General features: G+C 43.1%; 1 protein-coding gene across 2 annotated transcripts in view; it reads left to right on the top strand.

Annotated features, from left to right (window-relative positions):
* The window catches only part of KIF5C (kinesin family member 5C), a 147,302-nt gene that overhangs the window by 101,307 nt on the left and 19,931 nt on the right, over positions 1-26,064 (top strand). For both annotated transcript variants that reach the window (XM_068967916.1, XM_068967917.1), the window contains exons 12-16: positions 8,508-8,683; positions 14,155-14,223; positions 15,858-16,064; positions 18,230-18,376; positions 24,878-25,066. In XM_068967916.1, the coding sequence (XP_068824017.1) occupies positions 8,508-8,683; positions 14,155-14,223; positions 15,858-16,064; positions 18,230-18,376; positions 24,878-25,066 (788 nt within the window). The remainder of the gene's footprint in view (positions 1-8,507; positions 8,684-14,154; positions 14,224-15,857; positions 16,065-18,229; positions 18,377-24,877; positions 25,067-26,064) is intronic.

Genomic DNA, 26,064 nt, shown 5'->3' with positions numbered 1-26,064 from the left:
GACACATGATAGATTTTCGTAAGTGTATGTTAAGTAAACCTGTGTTAAAGGCAGTGCCGGGGATTAGAGGGTGAGCAGTCAGCCACGGTCTCTGCCCTCGCAGAGCTTACAGGCTGGTGAGGGAGACAGTCTCCAAGCACGATCACTACATGTGCCAAGAAGGGAGAGGATAAAGTGTCGAGGGCAATTACAGAAGAAGGCCCTGAGCTTGACTCGAGTCAGCAAAGGTTTCCTTCAGTAAGTTCCAAGAGAAACAGAGCAGTTGGTTGAGCAAACTAGGAGGTGAGGGTGGAAATGGGGGTGGGGTAGGGGAGCCAGGCTTACATGCCCTGAGGGGCGGGAGCATGAAGGCCAAGGTGGAGAGCTGGGGTGGGCCAGCTCCGAACTGCGATGGGCAAGAGCAGCAGGCAAGTCTGGGCAGTACTCGTTCAGGATTCTGGTCATTATCTCAGAAGCAGTGAAAAGCCATTCAAGGATATCGGATGATGAGATTTGCCTTTTTGAAGACCCATTGGTTGTGTTGGAGGGTGGACTGGAGGGCCTGGGAAGAGCGCTGGGACCTGCGGTGGCCCTCCAGGCCTGAGACTTAGTCGCTGAATTGAGAGACAGGGTGGTGGAAAGGGAGAGAGATGGGCAGACCAGAGAGGTATTTAGGAGGTGAAACCAGCCAGGCTTGGTGAGGCTGGTGGCTGTAGGGAGAGACAGCGTCAAGGTTTCTGGCTTGGCAGGTTGGATGGAGGGCAGAGCCACTCACTGAGACAAGAAATGGGGGAGGAGAATTGGAAGTGAGAAGTGGGAGATGATGAGGGGAGTTTGAGGGGAGTCTGTGGAATATCCAGGTGAAAATGCCAGATAAGAAGTTATGTCAGAGTGTCTGGAGCTCCAGGGAGCTTCTTGAGTGATGAAGAAAAATATGTGGGTCGTGGATTTTTTTTTTAATGTATGGCTAGCATAATTTTCATGTACATTAAATGTGAGGCATTTTTAAAGTCTTTATTGAATTTTCTACAGTATTGTTTCAGTTTTATGTTTTGATTTTTTTGGCTGTAAGACATGTGAGATCCTACCTCTGATCAGGGATCGAACCCACAACCTCTGAGTTGCAAGACAAAGTTTTAACCACTGGACTGCCAGGGAAGTCCCTGGGAGTCATGGATCTTTAGGACATAATTGAAGGTATAGATAGGGATGAGGTCCTCTCTGGACTCGGAAGAGAGGAGAGGGAAGAGGAGAGGGAGGTTCTTGAGAGACCCCTCCATTCATCCCTATGTTAACATGTAATCACTGAGTGATTGAAGGGAGCTCTCTGGAGTTCTGTCCTGCAAGCTCACATTTTAAAGGATTTTTTTTTTTTTCTGGAAGTGAAAGTTTTCAAATATAGAGAACCTACTGAAGTGGTATAAAACTTTCAGACAGGAAGTGAGGCAGGTGAAGGCATGGTGAGGTGGTCCTTTGACTGGGTGTGAGTGAAGGATTATTTTAAGGATTAACTACTCATCCAACAAAAACCCAGAGGCTTTCTGTTCTGTTTGGAGACCATGTGTCTCTTTTAGGGAGGATATGAGACTTGCCCAAGCTGACTCCACAGGGTGCTCCTGAGTTCATTCTTTTCCTGTTGTGGGCGCATCCTGCATGCTGCCCTTGTGGTTTGTGTTTAGGCTGGGGAGATGAGTGTGAAACGAAGGGACTGGAATTTCCCCCAGTGTGTCCTGTGCATTCTGATTCCTCATGGTCACGAGGGCACGGCTGCGTGGTATCAACTAGAGAGCTGGAATTTTGAAGGTTCAATCCCTAGATTAGGAAGATCCCCTGAAGAAGGAAAGAGCAACCCACCCCAGTATTCCTGCCTGGAAAATCCCACAGACAGAGGAGCCTGGCGAGCTACAGCCCATGGGGTCACAAAGAGTCAGACATGACTCAAGTGATTCAGCACACACTTGGAGAGGGGTGGGAAAGGTAAAAGAATATGATGTCTCAGTGGCCAGTCTGGTCCAGGCAGATACCATAAATAAGTGAAGGGAGGTACATCTGATACAGTTGCCGCAGGAGAGAGCATTCCCTGCCCAAAGTCATTCGAAAGCTGTGAAGTACTCTATTACATGCTGGTAGTCTGGTCCCTACCCCAGCCCACCCCACCTGTATGCTCCTAGCTTAATGGGCTACTTCAGATGCGAGCCTTGCCGTTTTCTCCTCTGGGGATCATACAACATTGATCCTCAGCATATTGACCTGTGGCTCATAATGCATGTACTACACCAAGCCTTAATTCATTTCTGCCGCTGCCATTCCAGCACTGTGGCCCGGGGCATGCGCTTGGGGGCTTAAGGGGGGAGCACACCTTGTTTTTTATAAATTAAGAGTGGGGAGAACCACCCACTCTCCTGACTCCATTCCCCACTGGTCCAGTGAGAGTTCCGAAGATAACAAGAAAAAGGAGAAACTGTATTCCGTATCTTGCAATAATCCATAATGGAAAAGAATCTGAAAAGGAGTAGATATATATGTGTAACTGAATCACTTTGCTATATACCTGAAAATAACACAATGTTGTAAACTAACTATGATCCAATTTAAAAAAAAAAAAAAAAGCTATGAGAGACTCATAGAAGTAAAAGAACAGCTGAGGAATGGGGCTTCTGAGGGGCCACACCTCGAGTGAATCCTCTCTGGATGTGTTTCTGTCCTTGTCATGTATATTGGAGACCCAGAGCCCCAGGAGAGAAGGAGGAGATTGTGCTGGGTGGTGTGCTTGGGCTGGGGAAGGACAGGGCACCCTAATGTGTTGTCTGACCACAGCTGCACTCATACGGTGAGGGGGTGGGTAATTCTTCACAATGCAGTCGAGGTGCTGTTATGAGGATGGGTGTTGAGTGGCTAAAAAACAATGCATGTCCACCAGAATGTACTAGTGACATCTTGTGGGCTGAAATCCACGGGCAGACTCTCTTCAAATCTGGAGGCTCTGTTGGCAACTTTTAGCCTCATGGAAATGCATTCAGCCTACATGCTTAAGGACAGATAGAGGGAGTGGGTAGCTCAGAAATAGGATCTTTCTTTTTTTTCCCTACTTGTTGATCATATGTATGGAGAGGACTCAAACCATCCTGTAAAGGAGTTGAATTCAGCTTCCAGTCCACCACTGCCTGGCCCCTGCTCCCATCTCTGGTCCCTGCTCAGTCTACCAAGAAGACTCTGGACAGGAGGATGGGGAAGGAAGGCTGAGGGCCCAGGGCCATGATGCTAGAGGAAAGTTGAGTCCATTGTTTCCTGTTGTTGCTAGGTCAGTCTTTACTCATGCCCTCTTCTCTGGTACATCTTTGAATTTTGTCCTTTGAAGAAATGACCACTTTTTACAAGAGCTTAAGTCAGAGAAGGATCCCTGAAAATCTGAGTGTCAGACGTGCAGGGAAATAATCTGAGGATATGGTGCATCTACAGTGTGTCTTGCATAATTAAATATAATATTAATGAACAGAGTGGGTACAGTCATGCAAAGAAACTATTTCATCACAGGCTGAGAAGGTGTGGAAAAATCAGCAATCTCTAAAGCAGATTGGTTCTCCAGATTTAAAACCTGCCAGGACAGTGGCCTTGGTTCCCTAAGTAGCTAAATCTGTAACCTTGAGGCTGGTGGGTGCTTTGTGGAACTGTGCGGGCTCTGCAGTTGGAACACAGTTTGCTCCTGGGGCATAAAATATTTAGAAGATGTGCCACTCCTTGGATTTCTGATTATTGTAGAAGCTCAGAAGTTAGCATTTCATTTGAGAGATCTAATTTGTTAGGCTCTCTTCCTTCTTTTGAGAGACAACCAAACACTCGTAGAAATGCTGACTGCTAGGAGAATCGTGGGGCCTGTGTAAGAAGAATGTAAAGCAGATGCTGACTCCTGGGTAACGAGTTTATTAGAAAATTACTGCAGAAGGGATGAGAGAATGTCTTAAGCTTCTTACAATATTTTGAGCAGCTAGGGTAAGAGATGCTACGTGTGTGCAAAATAATCCCATAAAGAAATGAGTTTTTTTTTTTTTTTAAACCTTCCATTTATATAATGACATCTCGTATCCTGCTGCTCTCACCCTTCTGGCAACTTAAAAGATTTCCTTTTTCGTTTCTTTGATATAGAAATTACCTGCCATTAGGTCTGCCACTGGGCCTGTTTAATTGGTATTAAAAGAAAGTACCTCCTTTGCCAGATCTGATCTGGTTTCTGGCGGAAGCTGTGGTGACCAGCCAATCTATGCCCTGGAGTTGCAGAGAGAAGGCAATTACCTTACTATATTCTCCGGAGGCTTTAGGGGCTTGACTTATGAAAAGGATAACTAGCTTGTTGCTATTTCATGTGTGAAATTTTAATGAATTACTGGCAGTCTAATGGTTTTCTTTCTTTTTTATTTTATTTTTTTAACAAAAACCCAAAACACCTGTTTTAGAATTTTTTAACTAATAGTGCTAACAAGATTTTTTGATTAGTCTGTCATTCTTATTTATTGCAATTGATGGATTTCTATTTTTTTGGAAATGTTATTTATGGCCTCTGGGGGTTTTGCTTTTATAATTAAAATGCTCTGTAAACCTTATAGGTGTGCTCCAACTAAACACTCCTGTGTACACACAAATCTCTTTAGTCCTTAAAGGTAATTTACATCTGACAATAGGAAATGCCAGAATGCTTATGTAAAGAAGGAAGTCTTTTCTTGAGGTGGGGGTTGGGGGGGAACCTTTCATTCTAAAAAATAAGATGCTTTACAATATTACAAGCCCTTTCTCTATGGACAGCAAGTATAAATCCTCAAGGGATAAACTAAGAGAAATTTGCTTTTCACATAAAGGAGAGTAAAAATAAAAATAGATACTGGTCTTCGTTTGTGGTCCTTTCCCCTTCTCCTACCACCAGATTTCAGGGCATTATTTCTCCAGGATTTGTTTGCAGCTGTCTTCCACGTTATGATTGGTTATTCTGTAATCACCTGGTGGGGGCTTCTCTGGAGACCCGGTCTGCTGCAGTGCAGGGAATATTCTCCATTAATGCTGTGAGATTGCCATGGAGACAGATTGCCTGGTGTCGGGTCCTGCCGAGGGTTGGGAATTTACAATCCCCAGACGTGTTTGTGAGCTGGACAGTGTAGTTACCAGGGATGCTTCTGGAAGTCATTTTCTGGGTCCTTTGAAGGGCAGCAGTGTTTGGGAAAACTGGCTCTTGATTCCTCCCTGGGCAGGAGCTGTACTCTCCCCGGCAGACACCCGCTGCTTTTGTTGCTGCGTGTTGCTGCTTTGTTCTTCTCGGCCCGAAAGACTGCTGCAAAAAATAATCTTGACTGCCTGACCTTTAGAATAAAAACTGGGATGGGCTCTCTGTTCAGATGTAGCTTTGCGGGGGACATGTTGATGCTTTGATTGAGAGAGTTGTTCAAGGGAAACCAGAAGGCCTGGTATAGGTTTCAAATATTGTTTTCATAATAAAAATAAACCCGAAAGGCACTCTCACGGCTATACTGTATTTTATTTTGGGAACTGAGCTCTAACCACTAAAGGTATTGTCAGGACCCCAGAGACACTAATCTCAGAATAAGTAAAAATAATATTTTATGTACAAACCCTGAGACGTTGACACCTGGTCAGGGAGTGGAGGGGATAAGAAATGGATTTTTGTGTTTTTTACACACACTGTTTTAATTAATCTTTAGAACGATGCTGTGTTCAAAGCACTGGTATTTCCTTGCCTTTACAGAATACAAAGCCAGAAGTTAAGTGGGAGACGGCTTGTGATTAGCCGAATCTGCGGAAGGTGCGGGTGGTTGAGTGTCCCGCTGTGGCCCTGACCGTGTTTATGTAGCATCTGTTGGTCACTTCAGGTGCCTCCCAGAGCAGTGCTGACTGGCTTGTTGAACCTTTCTAATCTGGAACAACCGTGGTTGTACTTTGTGATGCTACAATTTTTCAGTGCCAGAAGAGGGCAGCTTTAGGGGTAGTCAAGCCTGTGGCTTTTGGTTACAGCAGGTCACCCACTGCTAGGTTGTGGGGTTCATCCCTGACTCCTCCTCCCACCAAACAAATGGAAATATGCACTGGATAACTCCTTGGAAACAAAAAAGCTGAAAGTCATTCAGTTGTGTCTGACTCTTTATGACTCTGTGGACTGTAGCCCACCAGGATCCCTTGTTCATGAAATTCTCCAGGCAAGAATATTGGAGTGGGTAGCTATTCCCTTCTCTGGGGGAATCTTCCTGACCCAGGGATGGAAGCTCAGTCCCCTGCATTGCAGGCAAATTCTTGACCATCTGAGCCACCAGGCAAGCCCCAGGCAACTCCTTAGCTGACCCAGTCTCACGGTATTACTGCCTCTCTGGGCATTCGGAACCAAAGAGCAGAGGGTTTCGGATGCCTCTTTCAGATGTTTTTATGTCATACCTCTGGACTTGGCCTGAACTGGCCTGTGGACAGTATGACTATATTCTGCCTGCCTTCTGGTCCAGTGCAATTAAGAATTTCCTCTTTATAAGATTTAACTGGAAGATCAGTTCATACTGCTCTGGATTGCCCTGTTCATAAATTTCAGAAGCTAGAACGGAAAAATTAGATGTACAGTCATGATCCAAGTGGGAGAAGGACATTTACAAAGTGTTAATGGTGAAATTCTCTTAAGAAGGAACAGAATTGGGAGGTAGAGGTGAAAGAGGGCTTTCAAATTTTAGTATATACTATACAGTTAGAAAAAGACACATACATTTATATTTATAATTTTATATTTATAATGTTTTAAACAAACAGAAAATAAAACTTGTAAACTAAATAGAACACTGTACAGCTTTTATAGCCCATGGACTTAGCAGGCTGTAGAGAATATAGGTGCTTTAATTGGATGAAATCCAGTTTGCACACTAAGATTGCTGATAGATGCTTTAAACCAAGAATTGGAACTGAATGAAATATTGATTTGGTTCAGGTTCAGTTCAAAGGCTACTCTGATATTCTGGTTTTGTTTCAGGTCAATAATTTTAGAAAAAGGCTTAGGTACAGTACAGTCCAGCTGAGCTTTAGAAGAAAAAACAGTTGTCTCCGTTTTATATTCAGCAGAGTAATAATTTATTCCAGGTTTTGGCTCAAGTTGCTGCTTCAAATGGAACTGTGATATCAAGGTGAAATCACTGAGTGTTAGTTTTGTTTGACCTGGAGGCCTATGGTACCATTTTGTGATTATCGAGTGAGATAACAGAGTCTTAAGCAATAAAGCTAACCCATCACAAAGTGCTTTGTTTATATTGAGATAAATGTACACGGTCAGTGTTTAGGGGGTTTCTCGAGATGTGATGTATACTGTTCATGAAGCCATGGATTAGGAGTTAAGTTCTGCCATTTGTCTTTGGGTGCCTTTTGTTGTTGTTTTTTCTTTGAGAAATTCCCTCTGGCTCCAGACAGTTTTCCTGGGGAATTTCCACAGAATGCATTTTACGGGCTGAGAACTGGGTGAGGCCTGGAATGTTGCAGACACTCACTGATTGTAGCAAATTGAGTGTGAAGCTGATGGTAAACATTGTGATGGAAAAGTATGTTTGGTTTTGATTTGCTTTCCAAGTAGATATTTAAGCTGAGCTGAATGCTTTCCATAGACTCCGTTTTTGCAGTCTGTCTTTGCGAGGTGGTTTTCTTGTTGGAGATAGCCCTCAGCCGGTTTAAGAACTTCCCCTTTTCGCTCAGTTGGCACGGTCACATTTGGTACTATTTCCTTCGAAGGCACCAACAATGCTCCTCTGCAGACTGAGAAGCAGGGAGGAGTCTGCATGGTATTCTCGGTGGGCTGCTTCTTCTTTCCTGGGACTACCTGATATCACAGGAAATTATTCTATTTGAACTCTCCAGTCCGCCAATTAACTTTGACTTCCTGGGGGAGAGAGTGGTAGTGGAAGTGTGTGTGTGTGTGTGTGTGTGTGTGTGTGTGTGTGTGTAATGTCAGTCAGAGTTCCTGGGTCCTGGGGCCACCCCAACTTCCTCCTTCAGAGTCAGGGATTCTCAAAGCGTGAATATTTGGGCCCTACAGTGTTCTGTTAACAATGGTGAACTTGTTCCTTGACTTGGCTGTTGCTGTTAATGAAACAGTAACCTAATTAATTGTAACTAGAGTGCCTCAGAGGTCTGCTTCCGTTTGAATCCATCACCAAAGAGAACATGATTCTAGTAGAGCCCCAGCATATTCCTCAACAAAAGAAAAATGTTTGCAAAAAATTCTGGGTATCGCTGCAAAGTTGGATTAGTTGAGAGCTTGCATGGTTGATGGAGCCAGTTTACATCAGGAGCAAGGGGGTGTTACATAATCTTCCTCCTTATACTCATTTTGGTCAATTAACTACACCTTTCTTGTCAAACAGGGAGACGACAAACTATTAACTTTAAACAGCTCCTCATTGTGTCCTTTGTGTCTTTTTCATGGAGTGACTATTTTTGTAACTTTTTCTGGAGGGCTGCATGCTAAATTTCTTCAATGCCTAACTCCTCTTGGCTGTGCTTTGCAGGAGAAGCTGTGCCTGAGGATGAACAGATCAGTGCTAAGGACCAGAAGAGTCTAGAGCCCTGTGATAACACGCCCATCATAGACAACATTGCTCCTGTGGTTGCTGGCATCTCTGCAGAGGAGAAGGAGAAGTACGATGAGGAGATCTCCAGTCTCTACCGACAACTGGATGATAAGGTCTGTGGTCAGAGTTTATAGACCTCACACTGGTACAAAAGCTAAAGGTAGCAGGTCCTAGATTTACTGGCTGGAAGTAGCTCAAGCCCCATGCAACCTGATGTAAGACTGAAGACGGATGTTTATGTCAGTTTTCCTAATGCTTACCCTAGCTCTTTATTGGGCTGTGCTGTGTGCTAAGTCGCCTCAGTCCTGTCTGACTCTTTGCGACCCCATGGACTGTAGCCCACCAGGCTTCTCTGTCCCTGGGATTCTCCAGGCAAGAATACTAGAGTGGGGATGCCAGGCCCTCCTCCAGGGGATCTTCCTGACCCAAGGATTGAACCAGCATCTCTTATGTCTCCTGCATTGGGCGACGGGCTCTTTACCACTAGCACCACTGGGGGAACTGGATTCACGGGGAATGGAAACTTTCATGGACATTTGATTGAAAGATTGGCCTCAGCAGACAGAATCTTTACATCTAGAAACTGGATGGGACCTTATCATAGCATGAGAGTGGAGGGTGAGTGAACTTTGTTTAATTCTCCCTTCTTTTCTTCTCTGGGCTTGTCTGTCACCTCTTGGAAATTCCAGCAGTGTCCCAGCTCTAGGGGCAAAGGTGGTGGCTCCCAAAACTCAGGTGTGCACTTTGATCATGTAGCTCTAAGGTCCTGGAATGAGGAGCCGGTAATAGCATCAGAAAGGGGCATCCTCTTGAATGAAGTCGTTTGGATATGCTGATTAGGGATGTCCAATTTCTTGACAGACTTTTGGGACTCAAAGAATCCTGTCAGTGCACAAATTGGAATAAAGGAAGAGAGATCTTGGAGGACACTGTCTCACTCATCCCCAGTGAAGGTCAGGTTAGGAATCCCAGAGGCAAAGGAAATTAAATTGATGTTTCACGTGACCTTGGCATATTGCCCTTGGAATGCTTAAATCCTTTCAGTTCATTTCATCCGGGTTGCTGGTATTTTTAATCTGATTTCATCTTTCCTGCTGTGGTTCAACTCAGAGTGCTTGGGGACACCTCTGGCTTGGATAGAACAGCTTTGTTATGTTAACGTTGTCATTAATCTTACAAGCCTCTTTCTTCTGAGTAAAGCTCAGAGTCTGGTCTCACCTTTACAAGGGAAATGTGACTGCTTGCCCTAAGGAAGCTGGTTCTCTTTGTGCTTGTGGCTCTGGGAGTTTGCATTATACAGTGTTAAACTGGGGTCACCTTACCTGTTGGGTGACATATTTAATAAGATATTCATGCTGTGAGAGCTGGATTAATTACTATTTAGGCTGTAGACATACTGTTACCCTTCTCTTTCTACCCAGGTATGTAATGTAAAACCTCAAACAAAGTGAGAGAAAAGGGAGATCAATAAGTAAGTGAGCAGTCTCTGTGGATTTTTTTGTTTCTCCAAAGAAATGTTACTGTTCAAGCATATTGCAATTATTTTTTCTCATTTAGAATTGAAGGGTTCATTTTTAGTATCCCCAAAGAATCCTGGATGTGGGGTCATAACCTGATTCTGCCCTCTGTTCTCTACAAATAGAAACCAAACATGGTTGGAATTGGGATCTTTTTATCCTGGTAGCATGAGGATTTTTCATGGATCTGAGAAAACTTTAGGGTCTTGAATTCGGCATCTGAAATGTAGGCAATGCCAGGCCTTGGCAGTTTTCAGTTGGTAGCTGGCAGAACTGACCCTGGAGCTCTGCCTCCTAATTCCTAGCCTAGGACATTTTCTGTCATATTCCTTTCCTTTAGTGTATGTTTTGAAAACCCTGGTAAGCATACATTTTGAGATTAGCATTTGTGGTCCATCACAGGGTGATGCTGAGAGATCTGGGAAAGGACTTGAGCCCCAAAGCCTCAGCTTGGCTGGGGGACACTGAAGCTTGACATGCCATTTGTATCTCTACCCATGGATGGCCTGTGTATGTCTTATCAGGTGTCATTTTTATTTGTCCGCCTTTTAAAGTTCTAGAAGCTATTTCATGCTTCTGATGATGCTGATGGTTTGATACTTTTAAGAATACATGAGTTGGGACAGGGCACCTTCATAGATTATTAGTAGCAGTGCTGAAAGTATCTAGGTTTAGATAAGACGCTAGCCCAGGGTGCTTAGATGACTTACATTGCCTGGAGGTGGCAGAGCTACAATGAGCTTACACATCTGACTCCCAGTCCAGTGCTCATCCTATTTTGGCTTCAGCCCTTGAAATGAAGAACTTGTCAGTCCTAATGAATTTGTCTCAAATGTGCTGGAAGAAAGATTCTATGCGCTCTTCTTCCCGCTGCGCCCTCTGTCCCTCTGTGCTGCCCCTCCGTGCTGCCCCTCCAGGGGTCGAAGGACAGGTGCTTTTCTAAGGCAGTGCTGTGTGATGGAAAAGCAGGGACTTTAGAGTCAGTCCTGTGGCTTAACAATGTTGAGACCTGGGCTGATGACCCATCTGCTGAAGTTGTTTTTCTTATCTGTAACATGGAGCTCACATCTGTTACTTCAGAAGGTTGCAATGGGGAGTAAACGATTCTAGGACATAGCTGCTGCTGCTGCTGCTGCGTCACTTCAGTCGTGTCCAACTCTGTGTGACCCCATAGACGGCAGCCCACCAGGCTCCTCCGTCCCTGGGATTCTCCAGGCAAGAACACTGGAGTGGGTTGCCATTTCCTTCTCCAATGCATGAAAGTGAAAAGTGAAAGGGAAGTCGCTTCAGTTGCATCCGACTCTTCGCGACCCCATGGACTGCAGCCCACCAGGCTCCCCCGTCCATGGGATTTTCCAGGCAAGAGTACTGGAGTGGGGTGCCATTGCCTTCTCCGCTAGGACATAGCAGATGCCGCTAAATACTAGTTTCTTTCTTTTCTATCTCCTCCCTTTCTGTTTGTTTAAGGGAGAAGCCACATGATGGGGGTATCTGAGGGTGGTGCTGCAGAGGTGGGCTAAGAGCAGAGTTGTTAAGACAGGTAGTTTGGCACCGGCACTGTCTCTGATTTCCCATCACCTCTCCAGAGCTTCTGTACTGATGGAGATGTCAGAGCAGAGCTAAGTGTAAGTAGGAGTTGAACTGATGGTATTCATTGAATCATTTCACTGAGTACCATTGCAACAAACACATCTTTGTCATTAAGGGAGACCAGTAACCTATTGACAACTCACTTATTTCAAATACCAGAATGTTTTCTGAAAAGTGCCTGCTAATCCGTTATCCACAGACCAGATCTTAACAATTGGCATCAGAGTGAGCACGTATAAACACATTCTAAAAGATGCGCTTGAATGTATAGATATTGACTGCACAGCACATCTTCCTCTGAAAATTTTGAAAATTAAGAAAAAAAAAAACCACAACACAACAGACTATGCTAATTCCTTAGAGAAGTTTCCTTAAGAAAGGGTAAGTGTAGGTTTGGAAATGGCTCTGACATAAGCGATTCATGTTGTCATAATGTAGTCCTTGGTCGTCATCCTTTCCAGACAGGCCAAGGGCCCTTGATTTCTCATGGTGCCTCAAACATAACCGTCTCTCAGTCCATCACCCATCAGGAGCGAGCCCACGTCATCAGGCTTTGAAATGAACACAGTATAAGAACAAAGCGCTTGAGCTACTATTCTGCCTCTCGTGATTTATGTCACTTGTAGCCATTGCTTATACGTCCCGGGGAAGAGGTGGCAGCTCTTCCATGTTAAACTTCTTGAGTCTTTTATGTTAAGTTGTTTAATATTTGTGCGCTGAGGAACATAAACACTAAAACCGTTCCTGGTAACTGACATCCTAAGTTTATATAGTAGAAGAGAAAATATGTCCAACATAATAGTCTTCTAGTTGGGGAAATAACTGTTTTTTTTGAGAGATTTCACTTACTATGGTATAATTTCCCTAATTCTCCTGCCAGAAATCTGACTTCAAGAGGAAAGCCATGAGTATTTTTTAGAACCATTAAAGAATTTTTAACTTGCAAAAAAATTTTCAAAACTTCAGGGTAAGATGTGCTATGGAGTCCATATCTATACATTCAAGTGCATCTCTTAGAACCTGTTAACACAGGCCTGGTGCCAGCTGTTAAGATCTAGTCCATGGATAATAGATTTCTAAGCACTTTTCAGAAAACAGTCTGGCATTTGAATTTTCCCATATATAAAATATAGTTGAGTTGGTGTTAAAAAGTTCAGTAGAAACATGATCTCCCTGAGCAGAGAAATAAGCCCAAAAGATGTTCTATACAAAGGAAAAGGAGACGCAGATCTCATAATATTAATGCTAGAATTTTCTTGCTCTGTGGAAAGCATCAGGCTGTGATAGTGGTTAATCTGATTTAAGAGGATGAACTGACACAACCGGACAGGCAGGAGAGTATCCTGGGGAAAACTGAGGACCTGCAACCCAGGCCCTTGACTTTCCCCTCGAGCCCCCACTCTGGAAAAGGAGGACAGCGCGGTACAGGTAGTTGTCTTAGGGGCTGCTGGTGGAAACACCTGGGCAGCTCCTGGCGCAAAGAGGAGCGCAGGACTAATGAACTGGATGGAACTCTGCTCGGGGTTTAGACCCCAGAAGCGTCATCACACAGGATGTTCTCTTGTTCCTAAGGTAGAGGCACGTGGGAAGCCGCGCTTTCTTTCTGCACAGGCTGCGCTTCACAATTTCCTTTGAACTCACGAAAACCTTTGTAACCAAGACTGAATCTCACGCAGTTAGGTGCTGGCCGCCTGCCGCTTTGGACCACATCTAGGGAGGGGAGAGGTGGAGATGCTTACGCTGGGCCGTGGGAGGCGGCAGCTCCGGCTTTTGTGGCAGCAACACCTAGCGGCAGAAGCTGAGAGCAAGAAGAGCGAATTAGTCTGTGGGGAGATCCTTTCCCACTTCAGTGACACACCAGAAACGAAGCAATCGTATTTCTGCATGCCAGCTTCCTTGAGGTTTTTTCAGACTGGTAAGAAATTTAGCTCCTAATCAAAGGCAGCTCTCTAATGCCAAAGATGAATTCTCTAGTAAATGTTTCCTAGTCTAAGTAAGAGGTTTGAAGTGGAAATACTGGTCTCTTTCACCTGTCACATGGCAGTGTTCCCACTCACCGATGTATTTGACAAGCTTCGGGACGTGTGCCTGTTACAGTACAAGTGGTTAGAGATTCACTCCCTAATTTTTTGAGCTAGGAATTCACTGTTAACATCTTTGAGTTGGAAGGGATAACTTCAGAGTCCCTTTCAGTTTCCAAGCCCTACATCGCTGATTTCTGGATGAGAAGGAATTGAGTTGAATGTGGAGGATATTGATTTTCCCAGAATATCTAAATGTTTCATCAGCTGAAAAAGGTGGGTGAAGTGGTATTTGAACCAATCTCTTATCTGCGAGGAGGCACCACACCATTTGCTTCATCTTATTAGCAAGCTTACAGCTGGCATCCTGGTATCTGACTGCCGTCCATCGAGAAACCAGGCTATCAAAAATGACATAACTAACCACAAAAAATTAAACATGATGTTTCGTTTCAGGATGATGAAATTAACCAACAGAGCCAGCTGGCTGAAAAGTTAAAGCAACAGATGTTGGATCAGGATGAGGTAAAGAATGCAATAAAAATTTTTTTTTGCAAAGTTCTTTTATGATGTCTGTTGTGGCTATTCCAGAAATTTTATTTGCAAAGAGTTTTTTTAAAAAAATCACTGAATCATGGAAATTTCTTGGTAGATTTCCTTTCAGTGGCTGCTAAAAGCTGATTTTAGCTGAATTTAGGAAATAAACGTCTGACTTGGTGGAGCTCTAGGGTTTTGAGAGTAAGTAACTGGTTGCTACACAATCTATGAAGAGCAGAGACAGAGGAGCTTGGTAGTGGGGCAAGGATGATCCTACTTCCTCGTACCCAGGGCCTAGCACTCCTGGTTCATTCCATTTCAGCCTTTTCTCAGCTTTGCAAATCAGGTAACTCAGGTCTTTGATATACACCATGTTCTTGTGCTGTCTTGTAGGGAAAAAAATACTCAAAGAACAAATGTAGAATGTAGAGAAGAGGAAAGCAACAGAAGATAGGGGTCCAAGCGCTGTGTTAGTATATATGTGATACACTTACAAGGAGGCAAATTTTTTTCAGTCTCTCGCTGGATGGCACTCAGTTCTCTAGTATATATATGTCTTTATTATGTTGTATTTTTGCCAAGTATTTTACAAACAGGAACCTAAGCAAAGAACAGATAGCCAATCTATCAAATATAGATGGTTCGTAATTCCCTTGCTGAGGGCCTAAGTATGTTTCCTCTTTTGTGCTTTAGGGTGTTTCCTGCGTTGTTGCTAAAATGCGATGGATTGGCTGATATGATACAGTTATAGCAAGTGGCTATGGTTCATGGCCCCAGTCCCACCCCTCTCATAGATGTAACACACTCTCTCACCATTTTCTTCTCTTCCTCTTTGTTGCCCGTCATCTCTTTAGGATAGTGATTATGCCCTCTGCGCAAACATTCCTCTTGGCAGGAACCATATTTAATTGATTTTCCTCTTCACTGTAGTTGAGGCTTCCATTTGTTTAGTGCTGCCTGCCTTCTCCCTCCCATTCTGTGGCTGTGCGTCTCCAGCTTGGTACAGCTGCTGTGATAAGCTTTCCTTTTTGTTACAGTGAAGACTCTTACTATTTTTCTATGCTGTCAAGACAATCTCTGTTCACTATAGGCAAATCAGAAAATACAGTAAGCATAAAAATAATGAAAGTATCCATAAAGTCAGTCATTCACTTTTTTACTAGTGTTAATGTGGAGGGCAAATTCTTCTGTAATCCATGATGAATATTAAGAAAAATTAGGGACTGCTTTTTTATACTGTTTTGATTGACTCTGAAATTGACCAGTTGACAATGTGAAAAAATGATAATAGTAAAAAGCCATGTAAGTATTATTATAGTCCTTGGAAATTACTCCTCCTCATCCTTTGTTCAACATGTGGAATAGCTAAAAAGTGTGATTCTTGATCTGTAATCAGTTCTTGAAATTAAGCTTATGCAGCTTTAAATACAAAAGAAACAGAAAGAAAGAGAAACATATTTTCAAGACAACATGCTGTTTTTTCATTTAGCATATGGTTATATAGTATGGTTTTTAGTTATCCTGAGCTTTTTCAACTTATTTTCTCTAATCTTTGGGTAGAGCACTGAACATAAACCTTTGAACATTAGCAGCACCAATTCCATGCCATCTAATTTCCCCAGCTTTTAGCTTCCACGAGAAGAGACTACGAGAAGATTCAGGAGGAGCTGACACGGCTCCAGATTGAAAATGAGGCAGCCAAAGACGAGGTGAAAGAAGTTCTCCAGGCTCTGGAGGAGCTGGCTGTCAATTACGACCAGAAGTCGCAGGAAGTGGAGGACAAGACCAGGGCCAATGAGCAGCTGACAGACGAGCTGGCCCAGAAAACGGTTGGAGCATTTGTGTGTGGGAGCGGGCCTTCCTCGGGTGCCATTCCTGTACTTCTATTGATATTTACTGACAAGACACTACGTAGCACGGCAGTTGGCTGCGTGGTTTTTCAGTGTTAGGTGCAGATGCATTCTGTGAATCCTCCAATGATTGAAGTAGTTTGTGTGAGTGACTTGTCCACTTGTCCCAGATCTTCATGTCAGGTCTGTTTTATATCTGGGGGATTTGTAACACCAGAAGTGATGCCTTATAGGATACTCAAGAAAGTGCAGACTTTGGAGCCAGAAAAATCCTAGTTAGAAATCTGACTTTAACTGTTAAGCCTTAGTCGAGACATGAATACTTCAGTGTTCATTTCCTTATCTGTAAAAATGGTGATAGTAACATGTTCCTTTCAGGGTATGGGAATTAGTGACAGTTTACATAAAACACTTAGCGTGGACCTGTGCATCATGCTACATATCAGCAAATAAATCCCCAAACATTGTATTGACAGGGGAGCGTGCAAGGCATGGAGTCCACTCTTCCTGTTTACACCTTCCTGAGTGCAGCCCATTCCTTCCTCAGCGCTGCTGGTCCTCGCCTAGGACCTAGCTGTCCTGGTTTCTCTGTTGTCCTGTTTTTCAGCTAGTGCTTCGATCTGCACGCTTCCTAATGTTCAGATTCTCCCAGTGAGAGATACTGCTGGTTCTGCACAGGGAGCTAGTGGCAGGGGGCCAGTGAGCATTTGGTGAGGTGGCTGCTGGTGGAACGTGTCCATTTTTCCTTTTTCTACTTGGAAGATGGGCGGTGGGCAGCCGAGTGGCTGTAACCAGCTGCCCTTGGCACCTCAGTCCAATGGCCTGGTGTCATGGGATTGTGCCCAGTCTGCTTGGTGGAAAACCACCATCTTCCCAGCAAGGGGAAGTAGCAGATGGTGCAGGAAAGTGCCGATCTGTTGACCGTAGATGCTGCGGATGGAAAACGCTGCTTATTCCATGCATTCAGCTGCATGTAGGAAGGCTTTTTAATGTTTCCCAAGATAGGAACTACTGCTTCTGTGGATTTTGAAAACAAAATGAAATAAGCAGTGGCAATGCCTAAATAAAAACAAAAGTGAAAAATAGAAAAACAAAGCAGAAGTTACATAGGAAATAAGGAGACTTAGATTTCTCGGGGTTTACTGTTTTCTGCAGGATTTTTTAACTAGTCTGTGGTGCTTCCCAAAACAATGAAACGTTTTCCATGATACAAGTTTTATTTTCTGTCAGACCAAAGTACTACTAGACTAGTTTAGGGTACTATTTTTAGTTTGATTATTAAGAAATACTTGAGTAAAATAGTTGCATATGGAAGAATTACATAAATGTCTTTGCATTAACCTTTACAATTCTATAATTTATGCAGATTATTTTCTCTTTTGGCTGAGTTAATACCAAGAAACCAAAAGATGGCAAATTTGTTGATGTTGAGAGTTTGTTAAATTAGGTAGTTAAAAATACATGCATATTGGTAGCATACATGAGGAATGGGAAAGGGATGAATTTGTTAATGTTTGGTAGTAAAATGGGGCTTCTGGTATGTATATTTAGAAGCGATGTATATTTAGAAGCCATCTCCTGTTGAACCAGACTAAATTTGAAAAGTGATGAAGAGTGTCCAGTTCTGGTTCACTTGAAGATGGAAAGACTTTTTCTTGGTTGTTCTCTGAACTCATTAATGTCCCTTTGGGCCTTCCAGACCCATCTGTTATGAAGTCAGATGGGAATTTGGAAGTGGTCCCAGGGAGCAGGTTTGTTTGGAAGTGGAGGTGGAGACGTTTGCAGGTATGTTTGTATCCTGAAGAATGTGGACTGAGACAGAACATCTGGTAGGTCGGATTAGATGTGATTACACATTGTAAACATAAGGATTCCTTTTGAGCTTTATTTGTTTTTAATAACTTATTCCACTCACCTGGAAATTATCATCTGATATGCAGACAAATGACATATCAGGCCAAGACAACTTCCTCTTCTTATCAGAGAATGCAGAGCTATACCATAGTTTGGCTTAAAAGGACTCCTGTCGAAATTACCTGAAAGGATAAAAGAACTCCACCCTACATGGTATTATTCTTGATGACAATGTGTGTATGAAATTGATGAGTGGCTCTTTAAATCTGTTGTTAAAACGTGTATTTCAGACTACACTGACAACCACGCAGAGAGAACTGAGCCAGCTGCAGGAGCTTAGCAATCATCAGAAGAAAAGGGCCACCGAGATCCTGAATCTTCTGTTGAAGGATTTGGGGGAGATAGGAGGAATCATTGGCACCAACGACGTGAAGACTGTAAGCCAGCCCCTCTTTTATCCTCTCTACCTTCTCTTATAATGGCACGAGTCTGAGCAAGCAGAGTCTGCGTTTATTCTCCTAAGTATCCAGTGCTTAGCACGGTGTCTTGCATCTGCTGTGTGCTTGATCATATTTGAATGAATGAACGAAAAGCTGACTGAATGACTAAGTAAATGATTATTTTGGTTAAGGAGGAGAAAAGAAAAATTACCTTTCAATTATAGGAAATGTCCTCAAATCTTGGTTGGCCTTCTGTGAGTTGGTTTAGTCCTCAGGATTACATGCCAGTGTCACAGAGCTTTGGGACTGGATAGGTTAAACAAAAGTTCTACTCAGAAATGTTTCTCCTTTTTTTTCTTTTTAAGTTATCTATTTATTTTTGGCTGTACTGGGTCTTTTTTGCTGTGCGTGGGTTTTCTCTAGTTGCAGTGAGCGGGGGTTACTTTCTGGTTGTAGTCCACAGACTCTAGGTGCATGGGCTTCAGGAGTTGTGGCCCACAGGCTTAGCTGCCCTGCAGCATGCGGGATCTTCCTGGACCAGGACTGAACCCGTGTTCCTGAATTGCAAAGTGGTCTCAAGCAGTGGACCACCATGGAAGCCCTCTCCTTTTCTATGAAAATACAACAGACTGAAGGTCCCCAATCAGTCAGTATGAGTTAGGAAAGATTTCAGCTGGAAATAAGAGGATTCTAATGGTGGCTTCATAAAATAAAGCCATGTTTGTTATTCACAGTATAAGAAGTCTAGAATCTTGTTATTCAAGTTGTGGTCTGCATCACCCGGGAACTTGTTCTAACTAGAGACTCTTAGGCCCACCTCAGACCTACTGAGTTAGCAGCTACATTTTAACAAGAGTCCCCAGGTCATTCCTATGCTTCTTGAAGTTTTAGAAGCAACTTTTGGTGCAGGATCTCAACAACGTCAAAGATCCAGGTCTTTATTTTCTTTCTGTTTTCCTCAGCCTCATCTGTAGATTTTTGTCTCCTGGTAGCAAGATAGCTTCTGTAGCACCAATCATCATGTCCGAAGCAGGACAGGCTGTAAAGCCAGACAGCTTTCATCCAGGAGAGAACTATATCCCAGAAATCCCCAAAGGCATCCTCTTATACTTTATAGAGGCCAGAATTGGGTCACATGGTCATTCCAAGCTGCAAGGGAAGCTGGGAGAGCAAAGAGAAATAGTTTTACTACAGTGGGCTTAAACCAACCATGATTAACCCTGGGAGTGGTGTACATTAGTGCCATCGATAGCAAAGTTATAAGGGACGTGGCATAAAGTTGTCTATGAATTTAGGAGTACAGGGAAATGAGAGTAAATACTGCCATCAATCAGGAACAGTTTGCCACAAAATAGACAGGGCATTGGAAAAATGAGCGACATCAAACAAAATAGCTCTCTTGAGGTATAATTGACATAAAATAAGCTGCATGTATTTATTTATTTGGCTGTGGTAGGTCTTAGTCGCCACAGGCAGGATCTCAGTTTTGGCATGCAGGGTCTCATTCCCAGCCAGGACCCCCTGCATTGGGAGTGTGGAGTCTTAACCCACTGGGCTCCCAGGGAAGCCCCAGCTGCACATAACGTATACAGTTTGAGAAGTTTTGACATATGTGTACATTCATGAAACCATCATCCCCACAATAAGATAATGAGCATGTCTGCCACCTTCGAAAGTATGCGGGGCTATTTCTGGTCTCTAGTCTATTTCAGTGATCTGATCTTGATACCAGTACCATACTATTTTGATGATTGTTGTTGTTGTTCAGTTAATTACTGTAGGTTTATATGAACTCAAGACCTTCTGTGGAGTAGCCATTGATAAACGTGTGTATTTTATCAAGCCAGGAAATAGTACTATAGTATTAAACTTCTACCTCAAAGGTTAAAACCAAATTCTTGGAGTTTAGCCTGTTAGCCTTTAAAAGGCCGAATTATACTTCAGACTGCTTTGGAGGAACACTCAGGTTTTGAGTTGGGATTGTTAAATACTAGACAGGCCTCCCCAAATTACTTTTGTTTATGGACATTTCTGGGAACCATTGAAAGCTCTTCTTAGGTGGTATAACAGATCGAGGTTTAGAGCATATGACCTCTTGTAAACCCAATCATTCTTTCATAGAACCTCTATTGTAACTGAATATTTAATGAATCTTTGCAAACGAATCTAATTTTAGCATAGAATTCTCCGGTACTATAAGATTAACCCTATTAAGTTCCAGTTCGGTGATTTTATATTTGAGGATTTATTTTTAGACGCATATGTTGGTGTTGAGCTATAAACTTCTGAGGTTGGGGTGATTAAATGGTCCTTGCAATATGAAGGTGCAGTTGATTTATGGGAAGTTGGTGCCTGCTGCTGATAATGATAAAGGAAGATATTTTTATGCCAAGTTCTAAAATAGAGCTGATGAAAAATGCTAATGAAATCAAGGAGTGTCTGGGTACTTTGGAATTTAAAAAGAAAGAGTCTTACCTTTGGGAATATGAAGTATGATTGAGATTATTTTTAAGTACTTTGAATATTTTTAAGATATCTTTGAATTCCAGACATTGGATGCCCTAGTTAATTTCATTGATAACTTTCACTTAGATAGCATCATATTCTTAATCACTCTGGTTTTTTCTTACAATTATGATTTAGTTTGTAATTATAAGGAAAAAAATTCATCATGGCAATGAGCATTAAAGGAGAGTAATTATGTGACTTTGGGCAAGTTACTTTATTTATCTGGGTTTCATATTCCTAATTTGTAAAATGATGAGTCCAGATTATCTTGAAGATGGTCAGCTCAGGAACTGCATGAGTTATGCATCTATTTCTTAAATCTATCATCATGGGTACAGATGCTTTTCTTATTGGCAATGAGTATTCAGTTGATATAATTCTTTTGATCTAAAAAATGAGATCAAGGAAATCTTTTTTGGTGATCTTGTGTTTTTATTCCTAAAAATCCTATTCAGTCCCCCTGGTAGTGTTCTGGGGCGAGAAGGAAAGATGGCTGCCGGAGTCTCTCTCAGCCATCAGTTCTAGGATACAGCAGGCCTGAACAGCAAAGAAACAGAACTCATATTTCTCCAGCTCGGTCACGTCTGGGGGCATTTTCAGAGTCCAGGCAATACTTAAGTCAACAAAGCAAGATGAGAGCAGCAAATAACAAGATGAGCCTGTGTTGGCTTCATCCAGGCTTATTAGTGAGCCTCCTCTTTTCATGTTCCAATGTCACCGGTCTTTCCTTAAGGCAGAGGTTTCCAGATTTCTAGCCACAAGCAGAATAACAAGTTGAGGTTGAGTAAACGAAATGGATTGGATTAGCTGCCTAGTTTTCTTCGGACCTCAGGTCTAGCTGAGATGCAGGTGAAGAAATTCAAGCAGGTGACAGAGACTCTGGGCCCCGCTTCCATGAGGGACCTGGCTGTGGCTGGACCAGAGATGCAGATAAAACCGTTCCGGATCCTGGGCCTGAAGTCAGCCTTCATCACCGATAGCTCCCTTCTCATCACCTTCTTCAGCACAGCCTGGGGTCTGCTGGGGCTAGGGTGTGAGTTCCAGTCCCCACAGAATGGTGGCTGGGGTCCTCACCTCCAAGAGGGCTTGCTTCTTCATTCCCCTCCTGCTCCTCAGCCTCTGGGAGGCAACTTTATCATACCTTGGCTCTGTGCTGCACTCGTAAATAAAACTGACATTTCTAGACGCCTTTTCTTTTTTTTTTTTTTTTAAACTGGGCTCCATCCCCTGGCCTGATTGGCTTTTGCTTGACAACCCACTCTCACCACAAAACCTCTGGCTCAGAGCCCGTAGCCGCTTTTTCTAATAGGGATTTTTAAAGTCCCGTTATGACTTTGTAGGGCTTCAACTGGTGGCTCAAGCAGTAAAGAATCTCCCCGTGATGCAGGAGACACGGGAGACGGGGGCTTGATCCCTGAACTGGGAAGATCCTCTGGAGAAGGAAATTGCAACCCACTCCTGTATCCTTGCCTGAAGAATCCCATGGACAGAGGAGCCAGGCGGGCTGCAGTCCATGAGGTCACAAAAAAGTTGGACACAACTGAGTGACTAAACAGCAACAACAAGTGACTTTCTAGGTCTTAGAATGTGAACAGTCACTTCACTTACCTTTTACTTGGCCTAGAAATGGCACCTTGGATGACTGCAGTATGCTCTAGAGACGTGGGTGAGGGTGATTCCTGTACAGGCAAGATGGAAGGGGGAGGCAGTCTCTTCTGCTGAATTAGCCATCCACACTGGGCCTCATGGTCTAGTACATACGTTCCAGTCACTGTCAGACCCAGAGGAGAGTTATTAAATAAGCCTACAGCAGCAAACTCTGATTCTTCTTTTTAAAATAACAGTATATTGGAATTACTGAAAACTCTGAAGTTATATGATTACATATATGAGCTTGTAAGTGATAAGAAACCTTGCAGTTAATATTTGCTTGGAGTACGGTTTTTTTTTTTCCCCATCAGGTGTAGATTCAAAATCTCCTTTTTGACTTCCTAGAATAAGTATAGGCTTCAGAAGTTATTGTTCTGGTTTGAGGGAAGAAATACCCAGTTCTCACTTTGGAGAATGCCCATTTTTGTAATTTATTTTTTTTCTACTCATCTCCAATTCAGATGTCACCTGGGCATAGAACACAATGTGCCCTCAGCTGAAGAACGTCTTAGAGGAGGAGGTGTTTACTTCCTTCCCACGACACCCTATCTCGGTTCAGCAATGTTCTCACCCCCAGGAGCTGGTATAGGTTGTGAATTCCACACAAAAGAGATGGATGTCCCCTTACCTTTATACAGAAAGACAATACACAGGGCACACTTGGTCAGGCTAAAGAATGAGTTTCTCATCTCTGTACCATGTTGGACCGATCACCAAGGCACAAGGATAAAACTGAACTTAAAGATTGTGGGGTTTTCTCATCTGTTATCTCCATGATACTGGATTATGAAAGAAGTGTAATGAGTGGATTTGGTAGGCAAATCGCTGGCAGTCAGAAGTGTAACTGATTAGGAAGAACCTCCATTAAAGTAAGGGGCTTCCCTGCTGGCTTAGCTGGTAAAGAATCTGCCTGCAATGCGGGAGACCTGGGTTTGATCCCTGGGTTGGGAAGATCCCCTGGAGAAGGGAATGGTAACCCACTCCAGTATTCTGGCCGGGAGAGTTCCATGGACTGTATTGTCCATGGGGTCGCAGAGGGTCGGAAGTGACTGAGAGACTTTCACTTTCGCTTCTGTTCAAGTAAGATGGAGTCAGATGTTGATAATTGTGGATTTTCTTGCTGTGAACCTGGACCCTGCATTGTGTTGATTGACCGTGAGACATTTAGCAACATTGTTGGGGAATTTTTAGGGGAAGGTTGACACCAGATTTTAGGCATTCAGCACTGTCCTGTGTACTTTTTACCTGCTGCCAATTTTCAGGGTTGATAGACCACTACCGTGTTCATAGCTCTTAAATGTTTACTGAAAAAAATAGTCATACGATGAGCTAATGACAGCAATAATGACAAAAGTGGGCAGATGGAGTGTATTGTGAAACATCAAAAAAAGAGTTGGAATCACTGTCTTAAACTGAAGCCTCTGTTCGTGGGATGGGTACTGGAGAGGGCTCTTGTTTTCTCCTGAGGTGCTAGGGTGCCCTCTGGTGGTTAAACAAAATATTCGCAGTTACTTTGCTCCTCAAGGCTATCTCTGCATCTCAGCAAGTGGGTTTCTATCCCAAGTATCTTGCTGCATTATTTGTATCCTGTAGAGCTCTGAAAATTAGACAACAAATATGAGATAGTAGAAGAATTCTTATTGTCAGAATCTTTTCTTCTAAAGGTGAATTTAAACCGTTATTCTCAGGTGATCTTAACTAAGCGAGATCCCTGTGTGCAGGCAGGTAGGGGCAAGGAAACATTGGTCATAATGAGAAGTCATGCAGGAAAACTTTCATCCAGAGCTGTTTCTGGTGATAACATGTTCTTGTTCATTAGATTCTTTAATTGAGAACTATATAGAGAATCCTCTGTATTTCAACCTTTGCTTATAGAAACATGTTCAAGCTCTTAGACTGCTTGTTTCTCTGGATAACAGACTGTAGAGAACATAATTGAAGTTTTGAATGATTTCTTTTGGGACTCCGGATCACCTTTAGGAACACTGGGTTTTGCTGCCCTTCCAGAAATGTAAGGAACACCTCTTCAGAGTTATCTCTTTTTAAAATTTCAATATTTTTTCTACTGATATCATCTCTTTCATTCTAGAAAATCAATTGTAATGAAAAACCTGGTTAATTGAAGATTATATTAATTGAGGTTTTTCACTGGAAGTTTTATCTGAGGTTTCAGAGAACGTCAGGTTGAACCTATAGTTCAACTTGTGGTTCTCAGCTTGTGGTCCTGTGATTAGGGATTCTTAACCCAGAAATCCACAGACATCCCCATGGACAGGTTTCAGGGCCCTGTGAACCTCTGGCAGTCTTAGGCGTCATTGAGTGGTTCCCTCCTGTGCTCAGTTGGCAGATGTGAACGGAGTCATTGAAGAGGAATTCACCATGGCCCGGCTGTACATCAGCAAGATGAAGTCGGAGGTCAAATCTCTGGTGAACCGCAGCAAACAGCTCGAGAGCGCCCAGATGGACTCCAACAGGAAGATGAATGCCAGCGAGCGGGAGCTGGCAGCCTGCCAGCTGCTCATCTCCCAGGTAGGCCACGCCTTTGTTCATCATGTCACACCCTTGTGCTCTGGATATCTGTTTCCTCCACGCTCCTACTAAGGCTGATGGTACCTAATAGGGACAACTGATGAACTTATCCATGGCCTCCCAGGCAGTGACCGGCCAGGCTTATTCTTAAGGCTAGGTTTAGTTGTACAAATTACATGAATTACCTTCAGTCTTTTTTTTAAGGGATGTATCTACATATCTTTATCTAGCTATTTATAAATTAGTAGGTAGGTAGATAGGTAGGATAGATAGTGATGTATAATGAATGGAAAAGGTTCAGTTCAGTTCAGTTCAGTGGTCAGTGGTACCCGACTCTTTGCCACCCCATGGACTGTTGTCGCATGCCAGGCTTCCCTGGAAAAGTGGAAAAGATTGGGTGGGACCTAAAACACGTCTCAGCTAAGGCAGGATTCTTTGATCTTCTAATCTCTACCACAGATCCAGTTTATTTTTATTTTTTATTTTTTTTTTATTAAATTTTAAAATCTTTAATTCTTACATGTGTTCCCAAACATGAAACCCCCCAGATCCAGTTTAATATGGGACAATAAAAACTGCCGCCACTACCAGTATGGCAGTAGCAGGAAACATTTTACTGAGTGCTTACAGTGCCCTGTATACTGTGTTAAGCACTTTACATGCAACCTCTCACTTGATCTTTAGAAAAATTCTGATAGGCAGGTGTTATGATTGCCCTTGCTTTTTAGATAAGGAGAATGAGACTTGAAAGATTAAATATACTGTCCAGACTCAGATAGCCAGTGAAAGGCAGAGCTGGCACTCAAACCTTTGTGTGGGAACTCAAAGCCTTGCAGGGATTTTCAAGCCCCAGTGATAAGGTACTCTTCTGTCCATTAGAAAGCATTTTCATTTTAGCATGGTGGTTTCAGAAAACAGCAGCCTTGTTTCTGGTCTGCCACTGCACCTGAGGCTGGTGTTTGGGTTTGAGGCTTCTGTGAGTGGTCCAGTGTGTGCTG

Source organism: Capricornis sumatraensis, chromosome 3 (assembly GCF_032405125.1).
Source record: "Capricornis sumatraensis isolate serow.1 chromosome 3, serow.2, whole genome shotgun sequence".
Lineage (NCBI taxonomy): Eukaryota > Metazoa > Chordata > Mammalia > Artiodactyla > Bovidae > Capricornis > Capricornis sumatraensis.
The sequence above is the reverse complement of the archived record's forward strand: the minus strand, read 5'-3'. Positions and strand labels throughout refer to the sequence as shown.